We start from the raw sequence: 27,601 nt of genomic DNA, 5'->3' as shown, positions 1-27,601 counted from the left end.
GTGTCCTGTAATTATAAAAGAATTAAGGAAAAAAATTAGAAAACTTACCAATAAATTTTTTTTAGGTCTTTTTGCCAGATTATTAGTATAAAATGCCAACAAGGGGTGGTCTTGCTCACAAGTACCAGGACTTAAAATTGAACTTTGTTTCAATTTTACTGTTTATTATCATCTAATCACCTCTTGCACTATTTTGAAAAGTTTAGAAAGTACCTGTTTCAAAATTATATTGACAGTTCTACTTGGGCAAAGTAAATATACCAAATTAGATCTTTGAATTGTTTTTTCCAGATGCTTGAACGCATAGAGAATCAAACAAAAGAGGAGACACATAATCTTATAGAAGTTGTGGAGAAACAATTTGATAAACTTGTTGCTTCTCTTGATTCCAGGTAATAAAATACAAACACAATGAAACCGAAGTTTTTTAATACTAACGTCATTTTTTTCTTTTGTTTAGATGAAGTAATGAATAACTTTCAAACAAGTTTGGAATATGTGGTCTCTGTAGGCTGATTTTTAAAAATATATATAGTTTTAGTTGAAGATGGACACAATAGCTTCATTTTATTTATTTTTCAGTGGTGCTGTGAGGATAGAACCCAGTGCCTCACACATTCCTGGCAAGCACTCTACCACTGAGCCACAACCCCAGCCCCTATAGACTGATTTTGAGAACTTAAAAATGAAATTGGTACTTTTTTCTTTTTTGACAGTGTCAGGGATTTAACCAGGAGTTCTGTGCCACTGAGCTGTATCTCCAGCCCCATTTTTTAAAACTCTGAGACACAGTTTTACTAAATTGCTGAGACTGACCTGTAACTTGTGATCATCCTGCCTCTGCCACTGTGCCTAGCTTGTGCTTTTTTTTTTTAATTTTAGCTATTTACTTCTGGTCCCAAAGCTAATTTAAAATTAACAAGCTTTTTACTTAAAGCAATTTGCACAGAAAAATAAAAGCTTATGCCTATAATCCCAGCAACTCAGGAAACTGAGGCTAAAGGATAGAAAATTCCAGGCCACCTTCAGCAATTCAGCGAGACCCTGTGTCAAAATTAAAAGGGTTGGAGATGTAGCTTAGTGCTAGAATGCTAGAGTAGCCTCATGGTAGAATGCTTCTGGGCTCAATCCCCAGTACAAAAAAAAAATCACACCAAAACCCTCACATTATTGAGTTCAACATACTTGGGAAAATAGTTCACATAGTTCTATCATTTATTTGCATGCTTATTTATTATTTGCATCACAGCAAAAGTCTTTCTAATGGCATTAGTTAACAATATCTTGGCCATCACTCTTTTCAAAGCTCTTTGATATATATTATTTTTAGTGGAGGTAAAATAGGTATTCCCTCCATTACGCATTTCAGTTAATAGACTTCTGAAACTTATGATGTGCCCAAAGTAATATACTTGGAAAATAATCTTCAGATGCTTGGTATAGAGGCTCAATCTGCTATGCATACATTTTTTTATTTTGTTTTCCTTGTGTTGGAATCAATCCTGGGTTTCACACGTGCTAGGAGCTCCTACTCCGGTATACTTTATTTTCCATGTTGGTACTATCTCATATTTGCTCTTTAATTATAACATTCATATGCTAAGTTATGTGCATGAGTTTTGTTTGTTGCCTTTTTACAGGAAAAATACATTACAATTTGTCTTTTTAACCATTTTTTCCTTCTTTGAGAAGTAATCACATGTTTTCTTTTTAACCATTTTTAAATATACAATTTCAAGGCATATGGTAATTTTACATATAACTTTTTCTCTTTTTCTGGTACTGGGAATTGAACCGAAGACCTAGCACATGCTAGGCAAGTACTTTACCACTGAGCAACATCCCCAGATCTCTGTATTTTGAGATGGTCTCCCTGAGTTACTCAGGCTTTTCTCCAGCTTGTGATCCTTCTGCTTCATTCTCCCAAGTAGTTTGGATTACACACATGTTCCACCCTGCCCAGCTATGTATAATTTTTCTGAGAAACTATCAAACCACTTCCCATAGTGGCTGCATGTATCATTTTATTTTCCCACTAGCAATAATACAAGAGTTCTAGTTTCTCTATGTCCTCATTAATACTTGTTATTTTTTGTTCTGTGGTATTGGGGATCAAGCACAGGGCCATATGTGCATGCTAGGAAAGCACTCTACCACTGAGCTACATCCCCAGTCCTGTTGTTTCTTTTTAAAATTAGTAGCAATTTTTATGAGTCTGAAGTAATACTGTTTTGAGCTGCATTTTTCTAATGAATAATGATGTTTAACATCTTTACATGTGCTTATCAACATTGTACCTATTGATTGATACTACCTTTTCATTTATTTATATTCTTTGAACAAATATTCAAGTCTTGTGTCCATTTTTGAAGTGGATTTCTTATATTTTGGTGGTTGGGTTATAGGGGTTCTTCATATATACTATATATTAAATCTTTTATCAGATATATGACTTGCAGATATTTTATCTTACTCTGTAGATTATCTTTTCACTATCTTGACAGTGTCTATGTATGTATATTTACTGGTGATTGAGTCCAGGGCCTATATCTAGTAGGCAGGTGCTATATCATGAGGTATGTCCCTTGCCCTTGTTAGAGTCTTTTAATTGATTAATTTTTTTTTTTTTTTTGGTACCAGGAATTGAACTCAGGGGCACTCAACCACTGAGCCTCATCTCCAGCCCTATTTTGTATTTTATTTAGAGACAGGGTCTCACTGAGTTGCTTAGTGTCTCACTTTTGTTGAGGCTAGTTTTGAACTCATGATCCTCCTGTCTCAGCTTCCCTAAACTCTGGGATTACAGGCATGCACCACCGCACCCAGCAATAAAAGTCCGGTTTATTATTCTTTTTTGCTTGTGCTTTTGGTGTCATATTCAAAAAAAAAAAAGATTGCCAGATCCAACATCATGGTGCTATGTTTTCTTCAAGAATTTTGTAGTTGTAATTCTTATATTTTGATCTTTGATCTGTTTTGTAATTTTTGTTTATAGTATAAGATAAGGGTCCAACTTCATTCTTTTGAATTGCACATTCAATTTTCCCAGCACCATTTCTTGAACAGACTGTCTTTTCCACATTGAATGGTCTTGGCACCTTTATAAAAATTAGGTCGAACTATATGTTAAGATTTAGTTAGTTTAAGATTTAGTTTAGTTTCTGTTTTATGCTATTGATCTGTGTCTTTGTGTCAATACCATACTATTTCCATTACTGTATCTTAGTAGTAAGTTCTTAAATCTGAATGTGCATCTTTCATATTTGTTCTTTTTGAAATTGTTTTGATTATTCAGGAACTCATTAAGACAACCTTTAGGATGGGATTTTCTATTACTGCAAGAAAGTCATTTGGATTTTATAGGGATTATATTTATTGGTAGATCACTTTGGATAGTATTGACTTGTGTCTGGTGGGGGGTGGGTACTAGGGATTGAATTCAAGGGTGCTCTACCACTGAGCTACATCCCAGCCCTTTTATTTATTTATTTTAATTAATTAATTTGTCTTTTGTTTTTTGGGGTTTTTTTTTTTTTGAGACAGAATCTCACTAAATTGCCAGTGCTGGCCTCAAACTTGCAATCCTTTTGTCTCTGCCTCCAGAGTCACTGGGATTACTAGTGTGCACCACTGCACATGGTTCTGATTTACTTTTAACTTACTTTTAGCACACATTTATCAGGTTCCTTCTATCTGCCAGGCATGGTGCTAGGAAGTGGAGATTATACAAATGTCTTCCAGGAACTTCACAGCTTGGTAGTATGAATCTGAAAATGAAATGCCACTAATAATGAGATAAATCCTGGGATTATAGGCATGTCCCATCACACTGCCCATTTAGTTATATTCTTAATTTCTTTAAGCAATTTTGTGTAGTATATGGTATACAAGTCTTTTTCTTCTTAGTTGTTTAGTAAGTAATTTTGATCTTTTTGTTTTATTTCATGTTTGAGACATAATATTTGTACACTCATGAGTAGTGGTCAATTTATGATAATTAGCATATCATCACTTTATCACTTCTTTTGGCAACTATATTAAAATTACTCTCTTCTAGCTATTTTCTAGCTTCTATTCAGATCTTTAGACCAGTTTTTTAGGTGGGTTTTTGTTTTGCTATTGAGGTATTAAAGTTCCTTATTTATTCTGTATATTAACTCTTATCAAATGTATGTTTATAAATACTTTCTCCTGTTCTGTAGGCTGTCTCTTTGTTCTGTTGATTGTATCCTTTACTATATTCACTCTACTGTGCCACATATGAATGATAACATTGTACCTGTTGATTGATACTTTCTTTTCTCTCCCCTTTTATTTTTACTGGTCACTAGGAACCACTATTCTGCTCTCAACTTCTGTGGGATCTGTTTTTTTTTTTTTTTAATATTCTCATTATGAGTAATTCATGAGTAAGATCATTTGATATTTGTCTTTATGTAATTGATTTTTTTCACTTAACATAAGGTCCTCCAGGTCCATCCATATCGTCAGAAATAACAAAATATTTTGCTTTGTATAGTTGAATAGTATTCTATTGTGTGTGTGTGTGTGTGTATCTATATTGATATATTCCAGTCTCTGGAATTATTTGTGCTAAATTATTTGTGCTCAGCTTCTATTCAGATACATATCACATTTTCTTTAGCCTTTCTTCCATTGATGAACATTTAGGTTGATTCTATATTCTGGCTATTGTGAATAGTGCTGTGGTAAACACAGGTGAACAGGTAGTTGGTTGGTTGGTGGTTGTTTTCAGTACTGGGGGTTGAGCTCCAGAGCACTCTAACCACAGAAATATATTCCCATCCCTTTTTATTTTTTATTTTGAAACAGGATCTTGTTAAAGTGCCAAGGCTGGCCTTGAACTTGTGATCCTCTTGCCTTAGCTTCCCAAGTCACTGGGAATGTGATGTGCCACTGTGTCCAATTTGAGGTGTTTTTGTTTTTGTTTTTGTTTTGAGACAGTGTCTCACTGAATTATTTAGGCTAGCCTCAAACTTTTGATCCTCCTGCTTCACCCTCCCAAATTGCTGGGATTACAGGCATGCTCTACTGAGCCTGGTTTACAGGTGGTTTTTGTTTTGGTTTTGGTTTTTTTGGTACCAGGGATTGAACCCAGAGTCTTTTTTATTCCTGAGCCATATCCTCAGCCCTTTTTATTTTTAACTTTGAGACGGTCTTGCTAGATTGCTGAGGATGGTCTTAAACTTTTGATCCTCCTGCTTCAGCCTCTCAAGTCTCTGGGATTACAGATTTGTGCTACTGTGCCCAGATTCTATTTAGATATTTAGCCCATTTTTTAATAGGGTTATTTGTTTTGTTTTGCTATTGAGTTTGAGTTCCCTATTTATTCTGGATGTTAACCCTTGTCAAGCATGTTTATAAATATTTTCTTCTATTCTGTAGGCTGTTTCTTTGTTCTGTTGATTATATCCTTTCCTGTACAGAAGCCCTTTAGATTATTAGAGTTGCATTTGTCAATTTTTTGTTTTTGTTGCCTGTACATTTTAAATTATATTTTTTAAAAAATCATTACCCAGGCCACTATCTTGAAGTATTTCCCTTGTGTTTTTTTCCTAGTAGTTTCATAGTTTGAGGTTTTACATTATCTATTTTCAGTAGATTTTTATTACTGGTGAGAAATGTGGTCTACTTCCATTCTTCTGCTTGTGAATATCCCCATTTATTAAAGAGATCTTTCTTTCCCTACGTGTATTCTTGGCTCCTATGTAACAACAAAAATTAGATGTAAGGTGAGGGAGTATTTTGGCTCTGTATTCTTACACATTGGTTTGTGCATCTTTTGTTTGTTTTAAATGTCAGTACCATACTGTTTGATTCTGTAAGCTTTGAGGTATATTTTGAGGTCTGTACTGTGATAGCTCCAGCTTTTTTTTTTTTGGCTCAGGATTGCTTTGGCTAGTCAGAGTCTTCTGCAATTCCATATGAATTTCATGATTTTTTTCCTAATTCTATGAAAAATGGCATTGATATTTACATGGGAGTTTAATTTAATTTGTAGATCACTTTCGGTTATATAAGCTTTTCTTAACAATATTGTCAATCCATATGTAGGATATTTTTCTATTTATCCTCTTCAGTTTATTTCATCAGTTTTGTATAATTTTCATTATTGAGATCTTTCACTTCTTTAGTTGAATTTATCCCTGGGGTTTTGTTTGGTTTTTAAAAGTTTGGGGGTTTCTTTCCTCCTTCCTTCTTTCCTTCACTGGGGATTGAACCCAGGGACCAAAGGGCACTTGACATTGAACTATATCCCAGTCCTTTTTATTTTTTATTTTGAGATAGGGTCTCACTAAGTTGCTGAGGCTGGTCTCAAATCCTCTTGCCTCAGCCCTCCAAGTCACTGTGATTAAAGGTGTGTGCCAATATACCCCGCTTTGGGCTTTTTTGTTGTTGTTGGAATTGAACCCAGAGTCTTTTTATTGCTGAGCCTTATCCTCAGCCCTTTTTATTTTTAATAAAAACGGTGGTGGTGGTGGTAGTGGGTTTTTGTTTGTTTGTTTTGGGTAGCTATTATAAGTGGGATTATTCTTTTAATTTTTCAAATAACTGAATGTTAGAGGATAGAAATGTTTGTGATTTTTTTTGTGTTGGTTTTGTATCCTACAGCCTTATTGAATTAGTTCCAACAGTTTTTTAGTGGAGTCTTTAAGTTTTGTATACCTGAAAACAAGGACAGTTTGACTTCCTACTTTTTTAGTAGAGTCTTTTAAGTTTTGTCACCTGAAAACAAGGACAGTTTGACTTCCTACTTCTCCGTTTAGGATGTCCTCCCTCCCTCTCTCCTTTCTTTCTTGTACTAGGGATCGAACCCAGATGTACTTTACCACTGAGCTGTATCCCCAATCCTTTTCATTTTTTATTTTGAGTCCTCACTGAGTTGCTGAGGCTGGCCTTGAAGTTGAATCTTCTTCCCATAGCCTCCCAAACTACTGGGATTACAGGCATAACACTGTGCCCATTGCCCTTTATTTTTCTCTTGCCTAATTGCTCTGTCTAGTATTTCCAGTACCATGTTCAATAAAAGTCATGAAAATGGACACCCTTGTCTTGTTCCACATTTTAGGAATAAGTTTTTAATTTTTCTCTATTCAATATGATACCAGCTGTGGGTTTGTCATATGTGGCCTTTACTGTGTTGAGGTACATTCCCTCTATAACTGCTATGGTCTTTTGATCTTGAATGCCCCTGAAGGGTCCATGTGCTGAAGGCTTGGTCCCCAACCAGTGATTTTTTTTTTTTTGTTTTTGTACTAGGGATTGAACTTTAAACTGAAGGGCACTTTACCCCTGAACTGCATCCCCAGTCCTATTTGTGTGTCTGTCTGTCTGTACGTACTAAGGATTGAACCCAGGAGTACTTTACAAACGAGTTACATCCCCAGACCTTTTTCTTTTTTAATTTTGATAAAGGTCTCACTAGGTTATTGAGGCTTGCCTCAAATTTGCAATCCTCCTTCCTTGGCCTCCTGAGTTGCTGGGAGTAGAGGTATGCATCCCCATGCTGGTCTCAGCCAGCATTATTGAGAGGTGGTAGAACCTTGAGAAGATGGGGCCTTGAGAAGATGTGGAAGGAAGTTTGGTCACTGAGGTTGTGCCCATGAAAGGGATACTGACGTCTTGGTCTCTTCTATTCCTTTCTCTATGCTTCCCAGTGGCCATCATGAGAACTGTTTCCTCTGCCACACATTCCTGCCATTATGTATTGTCTTGCCACAGGCTCAAAAGCAATGGGACTAATCAAACATGAACTGAAATTTCCAAAACTAAGCCACAGTAAATCTTTCCTCATTTTAAGTGATGATATAAGTATTTGTCACCATAATGGAAAGCTAACATAGTATCTAATTTGTTGATACCATAAAGGGATGTTGAATTTTATCAAATGTTTTTCTGTATCTCTTGCTTGATTCTGAAAGTATCACATTTATTCAAACATCCTTGCATCGAGGGGATGAATCTTGGTTGATACTAATAAATAATCTTTTTAATGCACCTTTGAATTGTTTGGTACTTTTTGTTGATGTTTTTGCCTATATGTCCATCAGGGATATTGGCCTGTATTTTTTTTTTTTTTTTTTTTTTTTGTCAAGTCCTTATGTGGTTTTGATACCAGGATAATACTGACCTCATATTATTTTAATAGAATAATTGATATTAATTCCTCTTTAAATGTTTTATAGAATTCTTCGTAAGCCATCAGGTCCTGAGCTTTTCTTTGCTGGAGATTTTTGTTGTTGTTGTACCAGGGATTTGAAAGGGTGCTTAACCACTGAGCAATATCCACAGATCTCTTTTTTTTTTTTTTTTTCCCTTTCCCCTGAGTTGGCTTTGAACTCGCAATCCTACCTTTCTTGAGGACTTAATTTTGGTAGTTTTTAATGTGTTCAGGAATTTATCCATTTCTTACAGGTTTTCCAATTTGTTTATAATAACTTCAATTGATTTTTTATATTGTTGTGGTATCAGTTGTAATGTCTTCATTTTCATATCTGATCCTATTTATTTTGAATCTTCTCTCTATTATTCTTGGTCTAGCTAAAGATTTGTCAACTGTGTTTATTTTTTGAAAAAAAATATTTTTGTTTCATTGATTTTTTTTGTACTTTTTTGTCTCTATTTTGTTGATTTCTATTCTGATCTTTATTTCTATACTTCTGCTAATTTGGGGTTGGAGTTTGTTCTTGTTTTTCTAGTTGCTTAAGATACATTGTTCAGGGGCTGGGGTTGTGGCTCAGTGGTAGAGCACTTGCCTCAAATGCATGAGGCATTAGGTTCGATCCTCAGCACCACATAAAAATAAATAAAGATATTGCTTCCATATACAACTAAAAAAATTTATAAAAAAAATACATTGTTGTTAACTTGAAAGATTTTTTTCTTTTTTTAATTTAAGCATTTGTTACTTATGAACTTCTCTTTTAGAACTGCATTAGCTATAGTCCAGACATTTTGATGTATTGTGTTTCTATTTTCATTTGTGTCAGGAAATTTATATTTAATTTATTTTTTTAAATATATTTTAGTTGTAGATGGACACAATACCTTTATTTATCTATCTTTATGTGGTGCTGAGGATTGAACCCAGGACCTCATACATGCTAGGCTAGCGCTCTACTACTGAGCCACAACCCCAATCCCTATATTTAATTTCTTTAATGACACATGTTGTTTAATCTCCATATATTTATATTGTTTCCAGAGTCATTGACTTTCAGTTTCATTCTTTTGTGTTCAGAAAAAAAACTTGGGTGTTCTTTTTTGTTGTTGTTGTTAAGACTTGTTTTATTGCCTAACACATGAGCTCTCCTGGAGAATGTCCTGTGTGCCGTTGAAAAGAATATGTATTGCATAACTGTTGGATAGAATGTTCTATAAATATCTAGTAAGTCTCTTTGGTCTAACATATAGTTTACTTATTTATTTATTTATTTTATGTGGTGGTGAGGATTGAACCCAGGGCCTTGCACATGCTAGATGAGCACTCTACTGCTGAGCCACAACCCCAGCCCTAAACATATAGTTTAAATCCCATGTTTCTTTGTTAATTTTCTTTCTGGATGATCTATTCACTGATGTAAGCAGGGTGTTGAGCCCCCTACTGTTACTTTGTACTGCAGTCTATCCCTTAAGATTTGTTAATGTTTGTTTTACATATTTAGGTGTTCCAGTGTTAGGTGCTTATATTTTATAATTGTTTTTATTTTCTTGTTATATTGGCTCTTTTATCATTGTTTGCCTGTTTCTATAGTTTTTGACTTTAAAGTCTATTTTCTCTGAAAGAAATACAGCTACTCTTGATCCTTTTTGGTTTCCATTTCCTTGGACTATCTTTTCTCTCCATTCCTTTTTGGTCTGTGTATGTCCTTACTAAAGAAACAAGTATCTCTTTTAGGTGGCATAGTTGGATCTTTGTTTTTAAATCTATTCTGTCACTTTGTGCCCTTTAGTTGGAGAATTTTAATCCATTCACATCCAAAGTAATTATTGATAGGTTAGGACTTCCTGCTGCCATTTTGTTGCTTATTGCTTGATTTATAGTTGTTTTGTAGACCCTTTGTTCTTTTCCTTTTTTTATCACTTGATTTTTTGCTTTTTAATTTTAGTGTACTACTTATATGTTTTAGTTTGGAGGTTACAATGGGGCTTATTAGAAACATAGTTATAACACATTATTTGAACAAATGTCTACTTGACATTGATCACAGAAAGAAAGGAAAAACTGTATATTATAACTCCTTTTCTCCCCACATTTTGAATTTTTAATATTTTCAGTTTACATCTTTTTATATTGCCTATCCATTGACATTCTGTGATTATTATTTTCAATTATTTTTTGTCTTTTAATCTTCCTATGTGGGGTATAAGTGGTTTATTCCTTGGGATTGTGGTATTACACAGTTTTTTAAAAATTGTATGTGAATGTTTACTATTACCTATGAATTTTATATTTTCATATGCTTTGTGTTACATATTAATGCTCTTTCAGTTTTAAGTACTTCCTTAAGCATTACTCACAAGACAGGTCTGATGTTAATGAATTTCCTCAGCTTTTGTTTGTCTGGGAATGTCTTTATCTGTCTTCTATTTCTAAAGGATAGCTTTGTCAGTATTCTTGGTTGGCTATTTTTCCTCAAATACTTTGAATATATCATCCATTCTCCCGGCCTACAGGATTTCTGCTGAGAAATCTGTTGTTATTTGTGTTGAGAATCCTTTATAAGTAATGTATGTCTTTTCTCTTGCTGCTCTTAGAATTTTTTGTTGATAGTTTAATTATTATGTGTCTTGGTGAACTCCTCTCTGGATTGTATTCAGTTAGCAATCTCTGTGCTTCCTGTACCTGGATGTTGGCTTCTTTCCTCAAATTAGGGAAGTTGTCATCTAATATTTCCTTAAGTATTCTTTCTGGCCCTATTTTTTCTTCATCTACTTAAATTCCTGTTTTTGTAATTTTGGTCTCTTGATGGTGTCTCATAATTCCCATAAACTTTTTTCATTATTTATAGTTCTTTTTTCTTTCTTTTTGTTCCTATGATTGAGTAATTTCAAATATTCTGCCTTCAAGCTCACTGATTCTTGAGTTTGATCAAGCTGGCTAGTAAAGTTTTCTTTCTTTTTCCCTGTACGGGGGATTTAGCCCACGAGTGCTCTACCACCAATCTATATGACCAGTCTTTTTAAAATTTTGAGACGAGTTTTGGTAAATTGCCTAGACTTCTTCGAAATTGCAATCCTCCTGCCTCAGCCACCCCCCCCCCAAGTAGCAGGGGGGGCTGAGCTATCACATGCTGGCTTGTTGAAGCTCCCTATTGCATTTTTAAGTTTGGCCATTGTATTCATTTTAGGATTTGTATTTGTTTTTTAAAAATTGTTTTTATTTCTTTGCCAAATTTCTCATTCTGTTAATGTATTGTTTTCCAAATTTCATTCAATTTCTTATCTATAAAGTCTTGGAATTCACTCCACTTTTAAAAGAGAATTATTCTGAATTCTTTTTCTGACATTTCATAAGTCTTACCTTCTTTTTTAAAAAATTTTTTTTAGTTGTTTATAGACCTTTATTTTATTTATTTATATGGAGTGCTGAGAATGAACCCAGTGCCTCACACATGGCGGGCAAGTGCGCTACTGCTGAGCCACAGTCCCAGCCCAATCTTACCTATAAAAGGACCACTGTTTGAGCTTTGGAGAGTCTTTTGGTGGTGTCATGATTTCCTATGTCTTTGTAATCCTGTGTCCTTACATTGCTGTTTACAGATTTTTCAGAGTTAAACACCTTCTCTAGCTTTTTCTAGCTTTGTAACTGATAGAATTTTGCTGTTTATACCAACCTCTAATCTGGCTCGGCCAGATAGTCATGTCCCTTGGGCTGTCAGAGCTTTCCTTCAGGTTCTTGATGTATCTTGGCTGCTGTGTTTGCTGTGAATTCAGGTGTAGCAATGGCTTTGTTCGGCTGTTTCACAAGACAGCTGATTGTGATATGCAATTAAGTTGAGCTGCTGAGTGTGTGCTGCAATTGCCACTCATCTGGTGGCTCACAGGGTATATTTCTTAGTGCTGTTGTGATCTTCTTCCTCCATCAGTAGAGTCTTCAGTGGTGCTTGAGGCTTTGGGAGCACAGTTGAAATTCCTCGGTGGGTAAGAACTAGCACAGTGAACAATGTTGATATCCATAACTTAGTCTTATTCCACCCAGCATGAGGTATGCAGGTGGACTTTAGGACTGCTTAAATTATCAGCTCAATGAAGACTGGTGCATATTGTTATTCTCAACTTTGGTCTTACTACACTCTGGTCAGGATCAGGTAGTCTTTTTGTTTTTATTAGTATATTATGATTATACATAATAGTGGGATTCATGATGGCATATTTGAACATAATGTAATTTGATCAATTTCATTCCCCTTTCTTTTCCCTCTCCACCCACTTGAACTACTTTAATATATAATTAGTACATTATATATTATCACAGTTTACTGTGGTATATTTATACATGGATGTAGCGTAATTTTGTAGATTTCATTTCTCGGTATATGCATATGTTCTTTCCTCTCTCCCTCTAGATCCCCTTCCTCTAATCTATTGGTCTCCCTCTGGTTTTGTGAGATCCTTTTTTTTTTCCCCCTGGTACCAGGGATTGAACCCAGGGCACTTAGCCACTGAGCTACATTCCCAGCACTTTCTATTTTTTTTATTTTGAGACAAGATCTCGCCATGTTGCTTAGGGCATCACTAAGTTACTGAGGCTGGCTTTGAACTTGCAAATTCTTCTGCCTCAGCTTCCCAAGGCCCTGGGATTACAGGTGTGTACCACTGTTCCCAGCTATGAGATCTTTTTTTAAATTCCTTTTCTTTTTTTTCTCTCTAGCTTCTACCTGAGATCGTCTTTATAGTCACAAGGGAGTGCTATTTAAACTTCCAAGTGTGACCTACTAGCTTTCAAAATTTGCTAGGGAGTCTTCTCCCTTCCTGAAGGACCCCAGGTTATGAAGTGATAATAGATTGGAAGGCAGGCCAAGTAGCAATTCCAACCTCTTCTGAAAGTGACCAGATTAGCCCAGTGGGCTGTTGTTAGCTGGTCAAACAAAACTGCTGACAGGCATGCTGTGCTTTCACAAAAAATTGTATGTGTTCTCTGTAGGCTCCATCTTTCTTTCTTTCTTCCTATCTGGCCTTGTATGGTCTAGCACATTCAGTTTTTTTTCCTAGGTTCTGGGTGAGTTGAGAATCAAATAGATTTTCTAAAAAGCTTCTAGAATGCCAAGGAAGTTGCATGTTTGCTATCCCTATTCTCTTTTCCCTGTCTTGAGGCTGTGGACCCTGAGGATTTTTCTCTGTGTGACTGTGTGTCACCTTGAAGGAGCAGTGACATAACCAAGTAAGACCCTTTTTCTTACCATATCATTGCAGATTTTTATTCAGTCCCATGCAGCACACAGGTGGCTCAGTCTTTCATTCACACTTTGTGGGTTTTACCAAGGTATTTTCCTTGGGTAGTTACTCCACCTCAAGGATTTATCCTTATTCCTCCTCAAGGAGTAAGGTGAAGGCTGGGCTCTCCTACTCAGCTATCTTGGTGATGTAAGCTCCAGTATTTTCTTATCAGTGCTATTGTAAAAGGAATTATTCTCCTAATTTTTTTTTTTTTTTTTTTTTTTTTGGTGTTCATTGTTACTGCATAGAAACAGAGCTTTATTTGTGTGTGTTGATTTTATAGGCTCCGTTTTTGCAAAATACATTTATTTGCCTTTTTGGCTTCTTTAGGGTTTTCTTTAGGTTTAAGATCATGTTATCTATAAAAAGAATTTTTATTTCCTCCCCTCCAATTTGAATTTCCTGATGTCTTTGACTACTACTTCCAATATGTTGTGGCATAGAAGTGACAAAAATGAATATCCTTGTCTTGTTCCTAACTTGTCTTGTTCCTAGTCTTACAAGAGAAGCTTTCAGTCTTTACTACTGAGTATGGCATTCATTGTAAGTTTTTCATATGTGGTCTTTATTATATTAAGGTAGTTTCTTTTTTCTAGCTTTTTGGGTAATTTTATCATGAAAAGGTGTTGAACATCAATTGATAACAACCAAGTAGGGTTTTCTGTTTATGTTTGTTAATGTGCATATCAATTCATGCATATATATATAGAACCATCCTTGCAGTCCAGGAATAAATCCCATTTGGTCATAGAATATAATCCTTTCATTGTGTTGCTGAATTTGGTCTGCTAGTTTCTTTTTTATATATTTATTTTTTAGTTATAGGTGGACACAGTATCTTTGTATTTATGGTGCTGAGGATCGAACCCAGTGCCTCACACATGCTAGGTAAGCGCTGTACCTCTGAGCCACAATCCCAGCCCTGCTAGTTTCTTTTTATGCTTTTTTTTTTTTTTTTTTTTAAGAAGGTGCACACCTGTAATCCCAGCAATTCAGGAGGCTGAAGCAGAAAGGGTTGCAAATTCAAGACCAGCCTTAGCAATTTAGGGAGACTCCAGTAATTTAGCAAATGCTGCCTCAAAAGGACTGGGATATGGCTCAGTGTTTTGTTGTTGTTTTTGTACTGGGGATTAAACTCAAGGGCACTAAACCACTGAGCCATATCCCCAGCCCCATTTTGTATTTTATTTAGAGACAGGGTCTCACTGAGTTGCTCAGTGTCTCACCATTGCTGAGGCTGGCTTTGAACTCACAATCCTCCTGCCTCAGCCTTCTGAGCCTCTGGGATTATAGGCATGTGCCACTTTGCCTGGCTCCTATGGAATTTTAACAGGTGGGACCTATGAGGAAGTTCTTAAGTCATTGAAGATAAAGGGGATGTGGAAGTCTGGCACACACCTGTGATCCCAGCTACTCAGGAGGCTGAGGCAGGAAGACTTCGAGGTCAAGGCCAGCCTCAGCAATTTAGTGAGACTGTGTCTCAAAATAAAAAGGGCTCAGGGTGTAACTCAGCAGTAGAGTATCCTTGAGTTGAATCCCCAGTACTGCCAAAAAAAAAAAAAAAAAAAAGCAAAACCAAAAAAATCAGAGGATTACAGAACCCCAAACCTATTTTCTACCCATCCTCTGCCCGTCCCATTCAAGGTATGACTATTCACTCCCACTATGATGTGCAGCCCTCACCAAAGACCCAAATACAGTAGAGCCTCCCAATCTTGGGCTTGAACCTCCATAATTGTTGACCAAAATAAACCCTCTTTATTTCATAAGTAGCCTTTGTCAGGTATTTCATTATAGCATGAAGCTAATATAATAATGATGCCATCTGGCACAAGGCTTTTATTTCTGGGGAAATTTTTGATTACTGATTCTCTCTTTATTATCAGTCTGTTCATATTTTGTAATTCTTTATGAGTGAGTCTTGATAGGTTATGTTTCTAGGAATTTGTCAACTTCATTAGTAATAGTCTCATAATCCTTTTTATTTCTGTAAAATTGGTAGTAAGTGCTCATTTTCTTTCTGATTTTAGTAATTTGATACTTCTCTTTTTTTAGTATATCTAGATTTGTCACTTTTAATTTTTAGAATCATTTTTAGTTCATTTTCTCTGTTATTTGCTCTTTTATTTTTCTCTTTCCTTTTTTTTTTTTTTTTGTTTGTTTGTTTTATTTTTGTTTTGTGTGGGGCTAGGGATTAAAACGAGGGCTTCACACTTAAGCACTCTACCAGTTGGCTACATCTCCAGCCTTTAAAAAAATATTTATTTTGAAACAGGACCTCACTAAATTGTCCACACTACCCTCAAACTTGTAATCCTCCTGTGTCAGCCTCCTGATTAGCTGGGATTGCAGGTGTGTTCCACCATGACTGACAGTTCTCCATTTTTTCTCTCTGTAATCTTTATTTCCCTCCTCCTACCATCTTTGAGTTTAGTTTGTTCTTTTTGTAGTTCTTTATGGAGTATAAAGTTTAGATTGTGCTTTTCAAAGTTTTCTTTTTTTTTTTGCAAGGTACTGGGAGTTGAACAGAGTGGTACTCTATCACTGAGTTACATCCCAACTCTTTTTATTTTCTTTTTGAGAATGGATCTCACTAAATTGCCAACCCTCAAATTTGTGGTTCCTCAGCCTCTTCAGTAGCTGGGATTACAGGCATGTGCCATCAGGACCAATTTGAAAGCTCTTTTTAATTTAATTTTTAATTATTTTATTTTTTGTGATTCTGGGGATTGAATCCAGGGCCATGCACATGCTAGGTAAGGCAATGTACTTTGAACTATATCCTTAGACTTTGAAAATATAATTGTTTATAGCTATAAATGTCCATCTCAAAACTATGAATATTTTGTGTTTTTACTTCATTTGTTTCAGCATTATTTCCTAATTTCCCTTGGAATTTCTTCTTTTGCCCATTGAGGTTTAGAAGCATATTCTGTAATATTTACATATCTGTGGTGATCTTCCTGTTTGATTGTTTCTAGTTTCATTAGTAATAATCAGAAAAGATTTTTTGTATGATTTTAATCTTTTAAGTATAGTAAGACTTGTGATATAGCCTAACAGAATCTATCTTGGAAAATGTTACATGTACACTTGAAAATGTGTTTCTCATCCAGGTGCAATGGCACATCCTTATAATCCCAGTAACTCAGTAGGTTGAAGCAAGAGGAGACCAGCCTCTGCAATTTAGGCTCTGTCTCAAAATTAAAAATGAACAAGGGCTAGGGAATATAGCTCAATTGGTAGAGTGCATGCCTCACATACACAAGGCCCTGGGTTTAATCCCCAGCACCACAATAAATAAATAAATAAATAAATAATGAACAGGACTGGGGATGTAGCTTAGTGGTAGAGTTTGATAGGAAGGAAGGAAGGAGTTTCTCCTATTGCTGGGTGAAGTGTTCTGAATATCTGTTAGGTCCAATTGGTTTACATCTTTGCTGAAATGATCTATTTCTTTATTGATTCTGTTTGGATTTTTTTATGCATTATTGAAGTTGGGGTATTGAAGTCTCCAATTATTATTTTATTATTTGTCTATAATCTGCCAGTTTATGAAAAGAAAAGAATAAGTGTATAATTCTGTAATCTTTCTTTATATATTTAGGGTTCTGATGTTTGGGGTGCGTATGTTTATAATTCTAATATTAAAGTATGTTTTGTCTGATGTTAGTATACATACCCCAGCTCTTTTGGTTACTCTCTGAATGAGATATCTTTTTCTGTCTTCACTTTCAACTATGTGTGTCTTTAGATCTAAAATGAGTTTCTAGCTGTGTGGGGGAACACACCTGTAATCCCAGCAATTTGGGAGGCTGAGGCAGGAGGATTGCAAATTTGAAGCCAGCCTGGGCAGTTGTGAGACCCTGTCTAAAAAAGAACCAAGGATATGTAGCTCAGTGGTCAAGTGCCTCCAGGTTCAATCCCCAGTACCAAAAAACTAACTAGTTATTTGCAACAGTATACACTTGTGTCATGGTTTTTTTTTTTTTTTTAAAGAGAGAGAGAGAGAGAGAATTTTTTAATATTCATTTTTTAGTTTTTGGCGGACACAACATCTTTGTTTGTATGTGGTGCTGAGGATCGAACCCAGGCCGCACGCATGCCAGGCGAGCGCGCTACCGCTTGAGCCATATCCCCTCCAAGTAACATCAAACAGGCTAGACCTTTACAAAAAAGTCTGCTGTCCTCCCTCCAGTCGGCTTCTATATTGAGATGATGATCAAAGGAAAGTAAAAATGCCACAGAATTTCCTACCATTTTGAATGTGACTTTTTCTTAATTAGGCATTCTCTTGGTTGCTGTAGACCTTTGACTGTTTTCTAGAGTTCCTGTTAGATTATTTTAGCCAGTTTTTGGTTTGGGGGTTGTTTTTGTTGTTGTTTTATATTTGTTTTAGTTGTCAGTGGAACTTGACTTGACTTATTTATATGTGGTGCTGAGAATCAAATCCAGTGCCTCACACATGCCAGGCACAACTCCAGCCCTTTTTGTTGTTTTTATTTTCCATGTTTCCTTGGGGTAATCAGGGCTTCCTAGTATACCATTTTGCTGATGTCATTCCATGTGCATGAGTTTTTAGAAACATACTGTAATTTAGCTAAATGACCATTTTTCCTCTAAGAAAATTACTTACAAAGATTAGATATACAATTACCAAAAGGTTTTTGAAATATCTCTTTACCTTCTAAGCCTTTATTAGATAGATTCTGTTTGGTGCTGGCCAACTGTTTTGTTAGGGGCCAGATTTGATTTGGGGGAAAATAATGAGAAGTTATTTTATGTTTAATGAATGAAATGATTGATAGGTTAAGCACTACAATTTTCAATGATCTTTTTAGCCACAATAAGATAATTATACCATAAGTACAGACATGGGTTTGAGTAATAGTTATAAGTAATGAAGAATTAACTACATAATCTTCCTGATTATTTTTGGACATTATAGTTGATTGATAACTAAATTCTACTTTGGTGATGTCTGTTTTAAAGCTGTATTTTATATTCATGTAATTTGTATCTTTTGTTGGAAATTTTTAAATGTGCTGGAATATCCTTGTGAAAATTGAGTATAGATAATCTTTGTAAGGGCCCAACAGACTACAGGATAGATTCAGTGAGGATTTCTCTTAGTGTTAGGTAGAGGGTCCTAGAGTTTCTTTTACCTCTAATTCTGTGACAGATCCATTTGTGACATAATAATTATATTCTTTTAAAAACCCTCCTTTTTTTCTCTACATGTCCATATTGTTCAACTAGAATACATTTCAGTTGATTTAAGTCCCTTATTTGACCATGTTATTATGTTGTTTTATCAATAAAATTACCCTTTTAGGCACTGTTCAGTTATTATATGCCTCATTTAACCATGTTATTTTATTTAAATTCATCACCTAGTGAAATTACCCTTTCAAATGCTGTTCATCTTTATAAAATTCACTTTTAATTTTTATGAAATATTGTGAAATAACTCTGGTGTCTTAAATGAAGGAAAAAGAACTGGTGTGAAGAACTTGTAAGAAGTACAGATGATTATTTATCAAATTTAATAACGGCTAAAAGCTACATTGAAGAGAAAAAAAATGATTTGGATGCAGCTATGAAGATAGCAAAAGAGTTAAAATCAGCACCTTCTCTGAGGACATACTGTGACCTGAATCAGGTAATTTTAATAATTTAGAATCTGAATTAGTTCTGTGCAACTTACTTTACATGCTTTGGAATATGGTGTTTAAGATTTAAATTTGTTTTTCAGATTATCCTAGCCTATACAGATGCTCCTCAGTTTATGATGGGATTATTTACAATGGGGTTACATCCTAATAAACTCATCCTAAGTTGAGAATATCATAAGTCAAAAATGTTTTTAAATTAACCTGACTGAACAGTGCAGCTAAGCAACACAGTACACTATAGAATGTTGATTGTTTATTCTCATCACTGCGGGACTTTCTGTCACTGCCCCACGTTGTGAGAGAGAATCTGATCACATATTGTTAGCCTAGGGTAAAGATCCAAATTTAAAAAATCAAAAGTATGGTTTTTATTGAATGCATATTGTCTTTCACACTAAAGTTGAAAATTCACAAGTCAAACTGTCCAAAGTCAAGGACCATCTATATTGTCATGGATTTAGAATTCTTAGGTATTTGAACTGTTAAGATAAACAATTAACCTTTTATTTTTTTAGCATTTTATTATTATTTTTTAATCACTTAGGAAAATAGGACAATAAGGTCTTCATAGCAAATGATCTGAGAGCAAGTTACCATAACATTGAGATGCAAGTCAAGGTTTGTGTTAACTTTCTGTCACTATGATAATAACTGAGTTAATCAAACTTATAAAGAAAAAAGTTGTATTTTGGCTGAGAGTTCTGAAGATTTAAGTCCATGATTGGTTGGTATCATTGCTTTTGGACCTATGGTGACAGATCACCATGAGAACACATGGCAAATCAAAACCTTACTCATTGCATGGCCAGGAAGGAAAAGAGAGAAGGTGGTTAAGCTGTTTCCTTTGACTGCACACCCCCAATGACCTAAAATCTCCCTTTAGGTTTTTCCTTCTTACTGGTGCTACATTGGGGATCATTCCTTTATCACATGGACCTTTGGGAGACACTTAAGGTCAAAACTATAGCGAGATTTCTAGGACACCTGAATAAAAAATAAGAATAAATAGGAGAAGTAAAATAAATGAAACTCTATTTTTTTCTCATAAACATTTTAGGGATGGATGTACTCTTAAATTTTTTTAGTTGTAGATGGACACAATGCTTTTATTTTATTTATTTGTTTTTATGTGGTGCTGAGGATCAAACCCAGTGCCTCATGCGTGTTAAGCAAGCGCTCTACCACTAAGCTACACCCCCAGCCCAGATTGTAGTCTTATTTTAAAATTTATCTTAAAATCATATTAATTTTTTTCCCTTAATTCTCCCAGAATGTGTAAGTCAGGAGACAAGTTGCATCAGCTATCTTCTGTCATCTAATCTTGTGCCTAGGGGGCAGAATTGGGCAAAAATAGAAACATCTTCTTTTAAGATATTTTGACAGAAAAAGATTCACCATATATCCTCTTTGCTGATTTCTGCATCATTCTCTAAGGGTATAGATCCTGCTCTATCAATCTTTGAGTCATCAGGTCTCATTTCCCATATATAATCAAATATTTTGACTCACTTGAGGTATAGAATAGAAGCCATTGGTTTACCTGCCTCCAAAGTCTTAACTTTAAAAGAAAGTTGAAGAGTTTGCCACCATCTAATTTGGCCTGGCCTTCCTCCAGCTATAATTCTGAAAACAACAATAGTAATTTCCTGTGTGTTACACATGAGGCACTAGGTGGTGAAAAAAGTGATAAAATTTGGTCTTTCCTCTAGTTTAGTTAGGAAGATGAAGGAAAGAAGAGAGAGAGAATGTTTGAAAATAACAACACAAATACAAAACGAATCTGAGCAGAAATTGTATAGCTGTATCCCATTTATTAGCCAGCACCTGGTATTGTTATCTTTTAATAAATACTTTCAGAAAAATTTAAATTTCTTTAGGGTAAAAGTGAAAAACATTTTCTTGCATTCTTTCCTTCAAGTACCCAAAATCAAGCCTTGAATACATTTTGAATACATTAAAGAAATAACTAAGTTTTCCTTCTAAAATCTTACTCTTTAAGCAGTATTTGTGACAAAAGAAAGTTCACACATGAATAACAACACTTCTTTTTTGATTGTAGATTATCCGGACTTTGAAGTTAACATCTGAGAGTGAATTGTCACAAGTTAGTTCTTTAAAACCAAGGAACCCTCCCAGGTGAATAAGTCATGTTTCAGGAGACTATAATAAGTGTAAAAATGCATTAGAGACTGAATTTACCAAAATAGCAAGCAATTATAATTTGAAATTTTGGGTCAGAATATGATTCCCAAGTTAGCAACCAAATTAAAATAATTATAACTTTAAATATTAAAACATTATTTAAATGTTTTTTTTTCCTTTTTTGTGGTACTGGGGATTGAACCCCCTGAGGTATTCTAGTTAAGCACTCTACCACTGAGCTACATCCCTAGCCCATTTATATTTTATCTTGAGATAGTGCCTCCATAAATTGCAGGCTGGCTTCAAACTTGTGATCCTCCTGCCTCAGCCTTCTGAGTAGCTGAGATTACAGGCATGTGCCACTACACTTGGTGTTTTAGTCAGCTTTTTTGTTGCTGTGACTAAAAGATCTAACTAGAACAATTTTAAGGGGAGAAAAGTTTATTTTAGGGCTCACAATTTCTGAGGTCTCAGTCCATAAGCATAAGCTCCATTCCTAGGGGTTTGAGGTTTGAGGTGAGGCAGGACATCATGGTGGAAGAGTATGGCAGAGGGAAAGAGCTCACATGATGATCAGAAAGCAGAGAGAGAGAGAGACTCCACTATCCAGCTACAAAATATAGATCCTAAAAATACGTCCCACAATGCCTACCTCCTCCAGCAACATCCTTAATCTACCACTCAATTAATCCCATCAGGGGATTGATTCACTGATTGGGTTAAGGCTTTCCTAACCCAATCATTTCTCCTCTAAACTTTCTTACTTTGTCTCACACATGGGCTTTTGGGGAACACCTCACATCTAAACCATAACACTTGACTTGAGTGTTTTCTTTGAAATTAGTTATTTTAATGTCAGCAATGGACTTCTGTTTAGGAAACGTAACAAACTTGGAAGAGATCATTTATTTATATGCTAATGTTTTATTTTAGGTTGAATATGAATTGTAGTGAGATTATGTGCATGTTCAACAATATGGGAAAGTTTGACTTTGAGGACTCAACAAAGTAAGTATTTTTTAAGAATGGCAACATGTCATTACTGTCTAATAGTACCTGTGTTATCTAAGACGAAAATTGATGTTTAGAGTAGTATGATTTTAAAAAGCTGAAAAATAAAGAGCTAAGATAGTTTCTACAATTAACTTATATATATAATATTTTTTAAAAGACCTAGATCTAGAAAAGATCAGTATTCAATGATATATGTGTTTAAGTTTTATTTGTAAGATTCATTATTAATGTCAATAAGCATTGAACATTGATTTTTGTGCTAGATGCTAACATCCCAAATATTGAGATAAATGTTGGATAAATTATAGTGCATAAAGCAGACATGTAAAAGATCAAATGTGTGATTTCTTTGACAGTGTATGCAAAAGCTAGTGGGGTTGCAAAGGAAGGGGTAATAGAGGACTTAGAAAGAGATTTTATTTTCCCTTATCTGTGGAAAAAAAAATGAACAGCAAGTAGAAAGGACAAAAGGAGGTAAACATAAAAGAAGAAATCCTACTTTGAGACAACTGCACACAATTTCATTCTGTATATCCCCAGATACATAGGAACTGAATTCTAAGGACTTTGTATGCTATATGATAGCATTTGAACTTTATTTTTTAGATCTCTGCATACCTAGTGTGATTGCCACTAACCATGTGAGCTACTTAAATTTAAGCATAAATTAATTAAAACTATAAACTCAGTTCCTTGGTTGTACAAGCCAGATTCTAAGTGTTTGCTGGCCACATGTACTAATGGCTACCTGTCTTCACCTATTCATGCTGAAATTACAAAATACTTGAGAGTAGGTAATTTATAAAGAATAGAAATTTATTTTCTCATATTTATGGAGGCTAGGAAGTTCAAAGTCAAGGCACTGGTCGATTTAGACTCTAGTTCAGAGTCTTGGGGGGCTGGGATTATGGCTCAGCAGTAGAGTGCTTGCCTCACATGTGTGAGGCCCTGGGATTGATCCTCAGCACCATATAAAAATAAATAAATAAAATTAAGATATTGTGTCCAACTACAACTAAAAAAAAAATAAATATTAAAAAAAAAAAAAAAAAGGAGTGTCTTGGTCTCTGCCTCCAAGATGGTACCTTGAATGTTGTGTCCTCACAAGGCAGAAAGGACAGGAGGCCAAAAAGGGAACAAATGCTGTGTCTGTGCATGGCAAGAAAGGAAAAAGGGGGCAGGGCAGGAGCTAAGCTGGTTCCCTCTAGTCCTTTAATAAGGCACAATTTCATTCAAGAGGGTGGAGATTTAATGATTTAATCACTTCCCCAACCATAATGAGGATTAAGTTTCAACACAAACTTTGGAGCTGACCTTCACACCATAGCACAACCATATTAAGCACTGCAGCACATTTCCACTATTACCAAAAGTACTGTTGGAAAGTTCAGCTTTAGACAGTAGAAAACCTTTAGAAGATTTTAAGCATGAAAGTAAAAATAATTAGATTATATTTGTGAAAAATAACTGTGGTAGCCATTTAGGGGATTATTTGGGAGAATATGAAGTGCAGAGAAAGATCGGTTATGCAGTTGCATCAGTAGATTCAGCAGGTAATGAGGACCCACACTTAAGTAGTAGCACCGGATCAGGATTGAGAATAGATTATGAAAATGCTAAATAGAGATTATTTGTAAAACATTAATGTTTGAATGTGAGGAACAAGGGAAAAGGAAGCCTCACCAATAGTTCATAGGTTTGGCCCTGGTGACTAAATTGATGGATTGTGATTTTATTCACCAAGATTAAGAATATAGGAACAAAAGTAAGTAGGAAGGGGATAAACGGTAGATAAATGTTGAGTTTCTATTCACCAAACTTCTAAGGAGAAAAGTTTAGAAGGCGTTTGGGTACATGTGCTGAAATCTAAGAAGAGATGTTGGTTTGATTCTGGGTTTAGTAACAGTCAAACTATTAGAAACTCCCTAAAAGAAAATAAATTTAATCATTTGTAGGCGTGGTGGTGCACCCCTATAATCCTAGAGGCTCAGGAGGCTAAGGCAGGAGGATCACAAGTTGAAAGCCAGCTTCAGCAAGGGCGAGGTGCTAAGCAACTTGTTAGATCCTGCCTCTAAATAAAATACAAAATAGGGCTGGGGATGTGGCTCAGTGGTAGAGTGCCCCTGAGTTCAATCCCCTCACCCCGCCCAAAAAAGTATTACATTCACTACTGAGGGAACATAAATATCTGGTCCACAGTCCTGGAGGCTGGGAAAACAAGCATATCTAACACTAAATCTGATGAATTTACATTAGTGAAGTTCACAAAACTGACATATAGTCAGACTGCCAGTTTGTTAACTTAATGAGCAAATGTAATTACCAATACAAACTAGAATATTTATGTTGACATTTTTTTACAACACCAAGACAGAAGTGAGAAACCAAATTATCAGAAGTTTTATTGTTTTCCTTTGAAATAAAAGGAAAAAAAGATTAATGAAGTAGTTCAACAGCATTAGGTTGAGATAGCCTACCATAGTCCTCTACATCAGAGGGTGGGTTCTCTATACCTTGCAAGAGGAACTGGAACATCAGTCCTTTGACCAATAGCATCTTCCCCCAAACAGTGCTTGGGTGACCCTGAAACAGACGCCTTTGAAATTAAAAACAACTTCCTGATAACTTTTTCTGCATCCCCTACTTCTTTCTGATGAAAACAGACATCAAGAAAGCTGAGCTGACATATTTGCTGGTTAGTTAAATATTGTGTGTGTGTGTGTGTGTGTGTGTATATTCCTGCCTTTTGCCCCACTCTGCCTTCTCTTATAAAATATTTCCATGCCCCTGAGCCCACCAACTCTGCCCTGCAAAATGTAGAATTGAGACAGAAAGGTCTCCTTTATCTCCCTCAAGACTGGCTTTGAGCAAACGTAGCTCCTGGCCAGCCTGTCTTCCAAGATTTTAGTGGAATGAGGAGCTACAAAGCTGTTCCCTGCCCCTTATTTGCCTCTTTTTCTGCTCCCATGGATAATCAACAACTTTAACATTCAATAGTTCCTTAGATATTTATGTACCTTGAATGTGGTTACTTCAAATTTTTTTTACAACTTAAAAACTAGTTGGTGGGGCCGGGTTGTAGCTCAGTAATAGAGCACTTGCCTTGCACGTGTGAGGTACTGGGTTCTATCCTCAGCACCACATAAAAATAAATAAAGGTATTTTTAAAAACTAGGTGATCTTGTATTGATTTTATACCACTGTAAGTTCTCTCTCCTAATTATTGGTGGTAACTCAGCAATGGGTTTGCCCAGTGAGAGCAGGTATTGAAATAAGTTGGGAAATATATTAAAAATTTAAAGCAGTACAAAAAACTAAAGTCAGGTGACATAGGCACAGGTTGAAAGAGAATAAAACAAAGTAGTCTTGTACAAGCTATAGTTAGTGTTAAAAAATCTCAATAAGGTCTGAAAAGGGGTGTTGTTTACATATAGGTGTTCTCAAAAGGTGTACCTTTATTCATTGTATAGTAATTATACTTTTCATGTTAAATTCATGCCCTTTTTTGGAAGAGAAAGATAAGTGTGTCATAGCTAAATCAGAGTGGATTTTTTGGTCCTTATGTTCTATGAAGAAGTTAGAACCATTATGGATTAACTAAATACAAGTTTTATGAGACTCAGTCTCATCTCATTTTAAAATTTTCATAGTAATAGATTTGATAGCCTTAAATCATCTGAATATGTGGAGAATATAGAAAAATACTGAATAGTATGGATAATCAGCTGTGGGTTAGTGGCTAGAAATAATCATACCCATAGGATTCAGATTAATAGTAATTATTAGCCTTGGAGGAAATTTCTGGTAATTTGCTCAGGTTTGTATCCTGCATGCTTTCTTACACTTTGTTTTTAAGCCAATTAATGAAAAAGAAGAAATCATCTTAACATAATTTACATCAAACATTTGAGCTAAATCAAAACAACTTCTTTTAAAAATGTGTAAAAAAAAAACACTGTTCTTGAGGAATCAGATTATTATGACATAACTATATGAATTTTTTTAGCTTCTCAATAATTATATATATATATATCGACCTTTTAAAACTCTGGAGTTTGGTTGAGGCTTGGAACAGGCAAAGGTTTCTTTTTGGGTGATGAAGTGTTCTAACATTAGTTTGTGGCAGTGGTTGTGTAACTCAGTAAATTTACTAAAAATCACTAAATTTTTTTGTGTCTCAGAATCAGTTGTCATATGGAAAGGAAATGGCTTGAAGGTGAATATTAAAGTAGCCGCCCTCTGTATTTTTGTACAGATATTATCCCCAAGAAAATGAAGTTGGACAGAGTGTTCAAAAGAAATATAATAGTAAAAAGGAACTTTCTTATGTTACATACTCATCACTAGAAAACAAAAAGATTGATGTGTCTGTCCTAACCAGTGAAGCGCCAGCACCTCCTTTACAACTGGAGACCAGTGGTGTCCATTCAGAAGAGATTGTCCAGCCACAGAAAGAGGTCATTGCAGTCACATCCTCTAAAACCATTGCTGTGCTCTCTCAAACGGGATCTAGTCCTGATGTGATAATTGAAGAAATTATTGAAGAAAACCCAGAACGTGAGTTGAGAATATAACAAACCTCGGGGGGGAAGGGATCTTTTCTCTAAAATTAGAAACAATTGAATATACTTAGCCGGAAAGGTATTTGTGTATATGGGGGTGGGGGGTAACTGGGGAATGGACCCAGTGCTTTTGCACATGCCCGGCAAGTGCTCTACCATTGAGTTACACCTCCAGCCCTTTTTGTTTGATTTTGAGATGGATTTTGGTAAGTTGCCCAGGATATCCTCAAACTTGTGAACCTCTTGCCTAAGCTTCTTCTGTAGCTAGATTGCAGGTGCATGCCACTACGCCCGGCCACCATAATCTTTTTCCTCATATGCTCATTAGAGTTAAACCTATTGATTCCACATTTTCCAAAGTTAGGGTAATTTTTATTTTTAATAAAATAATATAGCTAATCTCTGGGATGCAAATTTAATGTTTGATCAGGTTAGGATATTTGACCTTTTCAGTGTTCCACATATAAACTTTATATGAATGATACGAATATAAATGAATAAGAGGGGTAAATTGGGGGCATAGTTTCATTACTTTGTCCTTGAATTAAGATCAGCTCCTCTTAAATCTTGGCATCTAATCTGTTTAGGATGAGCTATGATGAGTGTCATGCCATCTATTTTATATTTTATTCTATTATTTATTTATTAATTTATGCTAGGGATCAAACCCAGGGCCTCTCAAATGCTAGGCAACCAACCACCCTACTACTGAGCTAGATACGCAGCTTATGTCAACTATTTTAGAAC

General features: G+C 35.3%; 1 protein-coding gene across 2 annotated transcripts in view; it reads left to right on the top strand.

Moving 5' to 3' along the window:
* The window catches only part of Rnf17 (ring finger protein 17), a 107,649-nt gene that overhangs the window by 14,660 nt on the left and 65,388 nt on the right, over positions 1 to 27,601 (top strand). For both annotated transcript variants that reach the window (XM_027941526.2, XM_027941524.2), the window contains exons 6-10: positions 292 to 392; positions 18,952 to 19,123; positions 21,196 to 21,272; positions 22,212 to 22,286; positions 26,548 to 26,849. In XM_027941526.2, coding sequence (XP_027797327.2) covers positions 292 to 392; positions 18,952 to 19,123; positions 21,196 to 21,272; positions 22,212 to 22,286; positions 26,548 to 26,849 — 727 coding nt within the window. The remainder of the gene's footprint in view (positions 1 to 291; positions 393 to 18,951; positions 19,124 to 21,195; positions 21,273 to 22,211; positions 22,287 to 26,547; positions 26,850 to 27,601) is intronic.

The sequence above is a fragment of the Marmota flaviventris genome, chromosome 4 (genome assembly GCF_047511675.1).
Source record: "Marmota flaviventris isolate mMarFla1 chromosome 4, mMarFla1.hap1, whole genome shotgun sequence".
NCBI lineage: Eukaryota > Metazoa > Chordata > Mammalia > Rodentia > Sciuridae > Marmota > Marmota flaviventris.
Note: the sequence above shows the minus strand (reverse complement) of the source record. Positions and strands in the feature narration are given on the sequence as shown.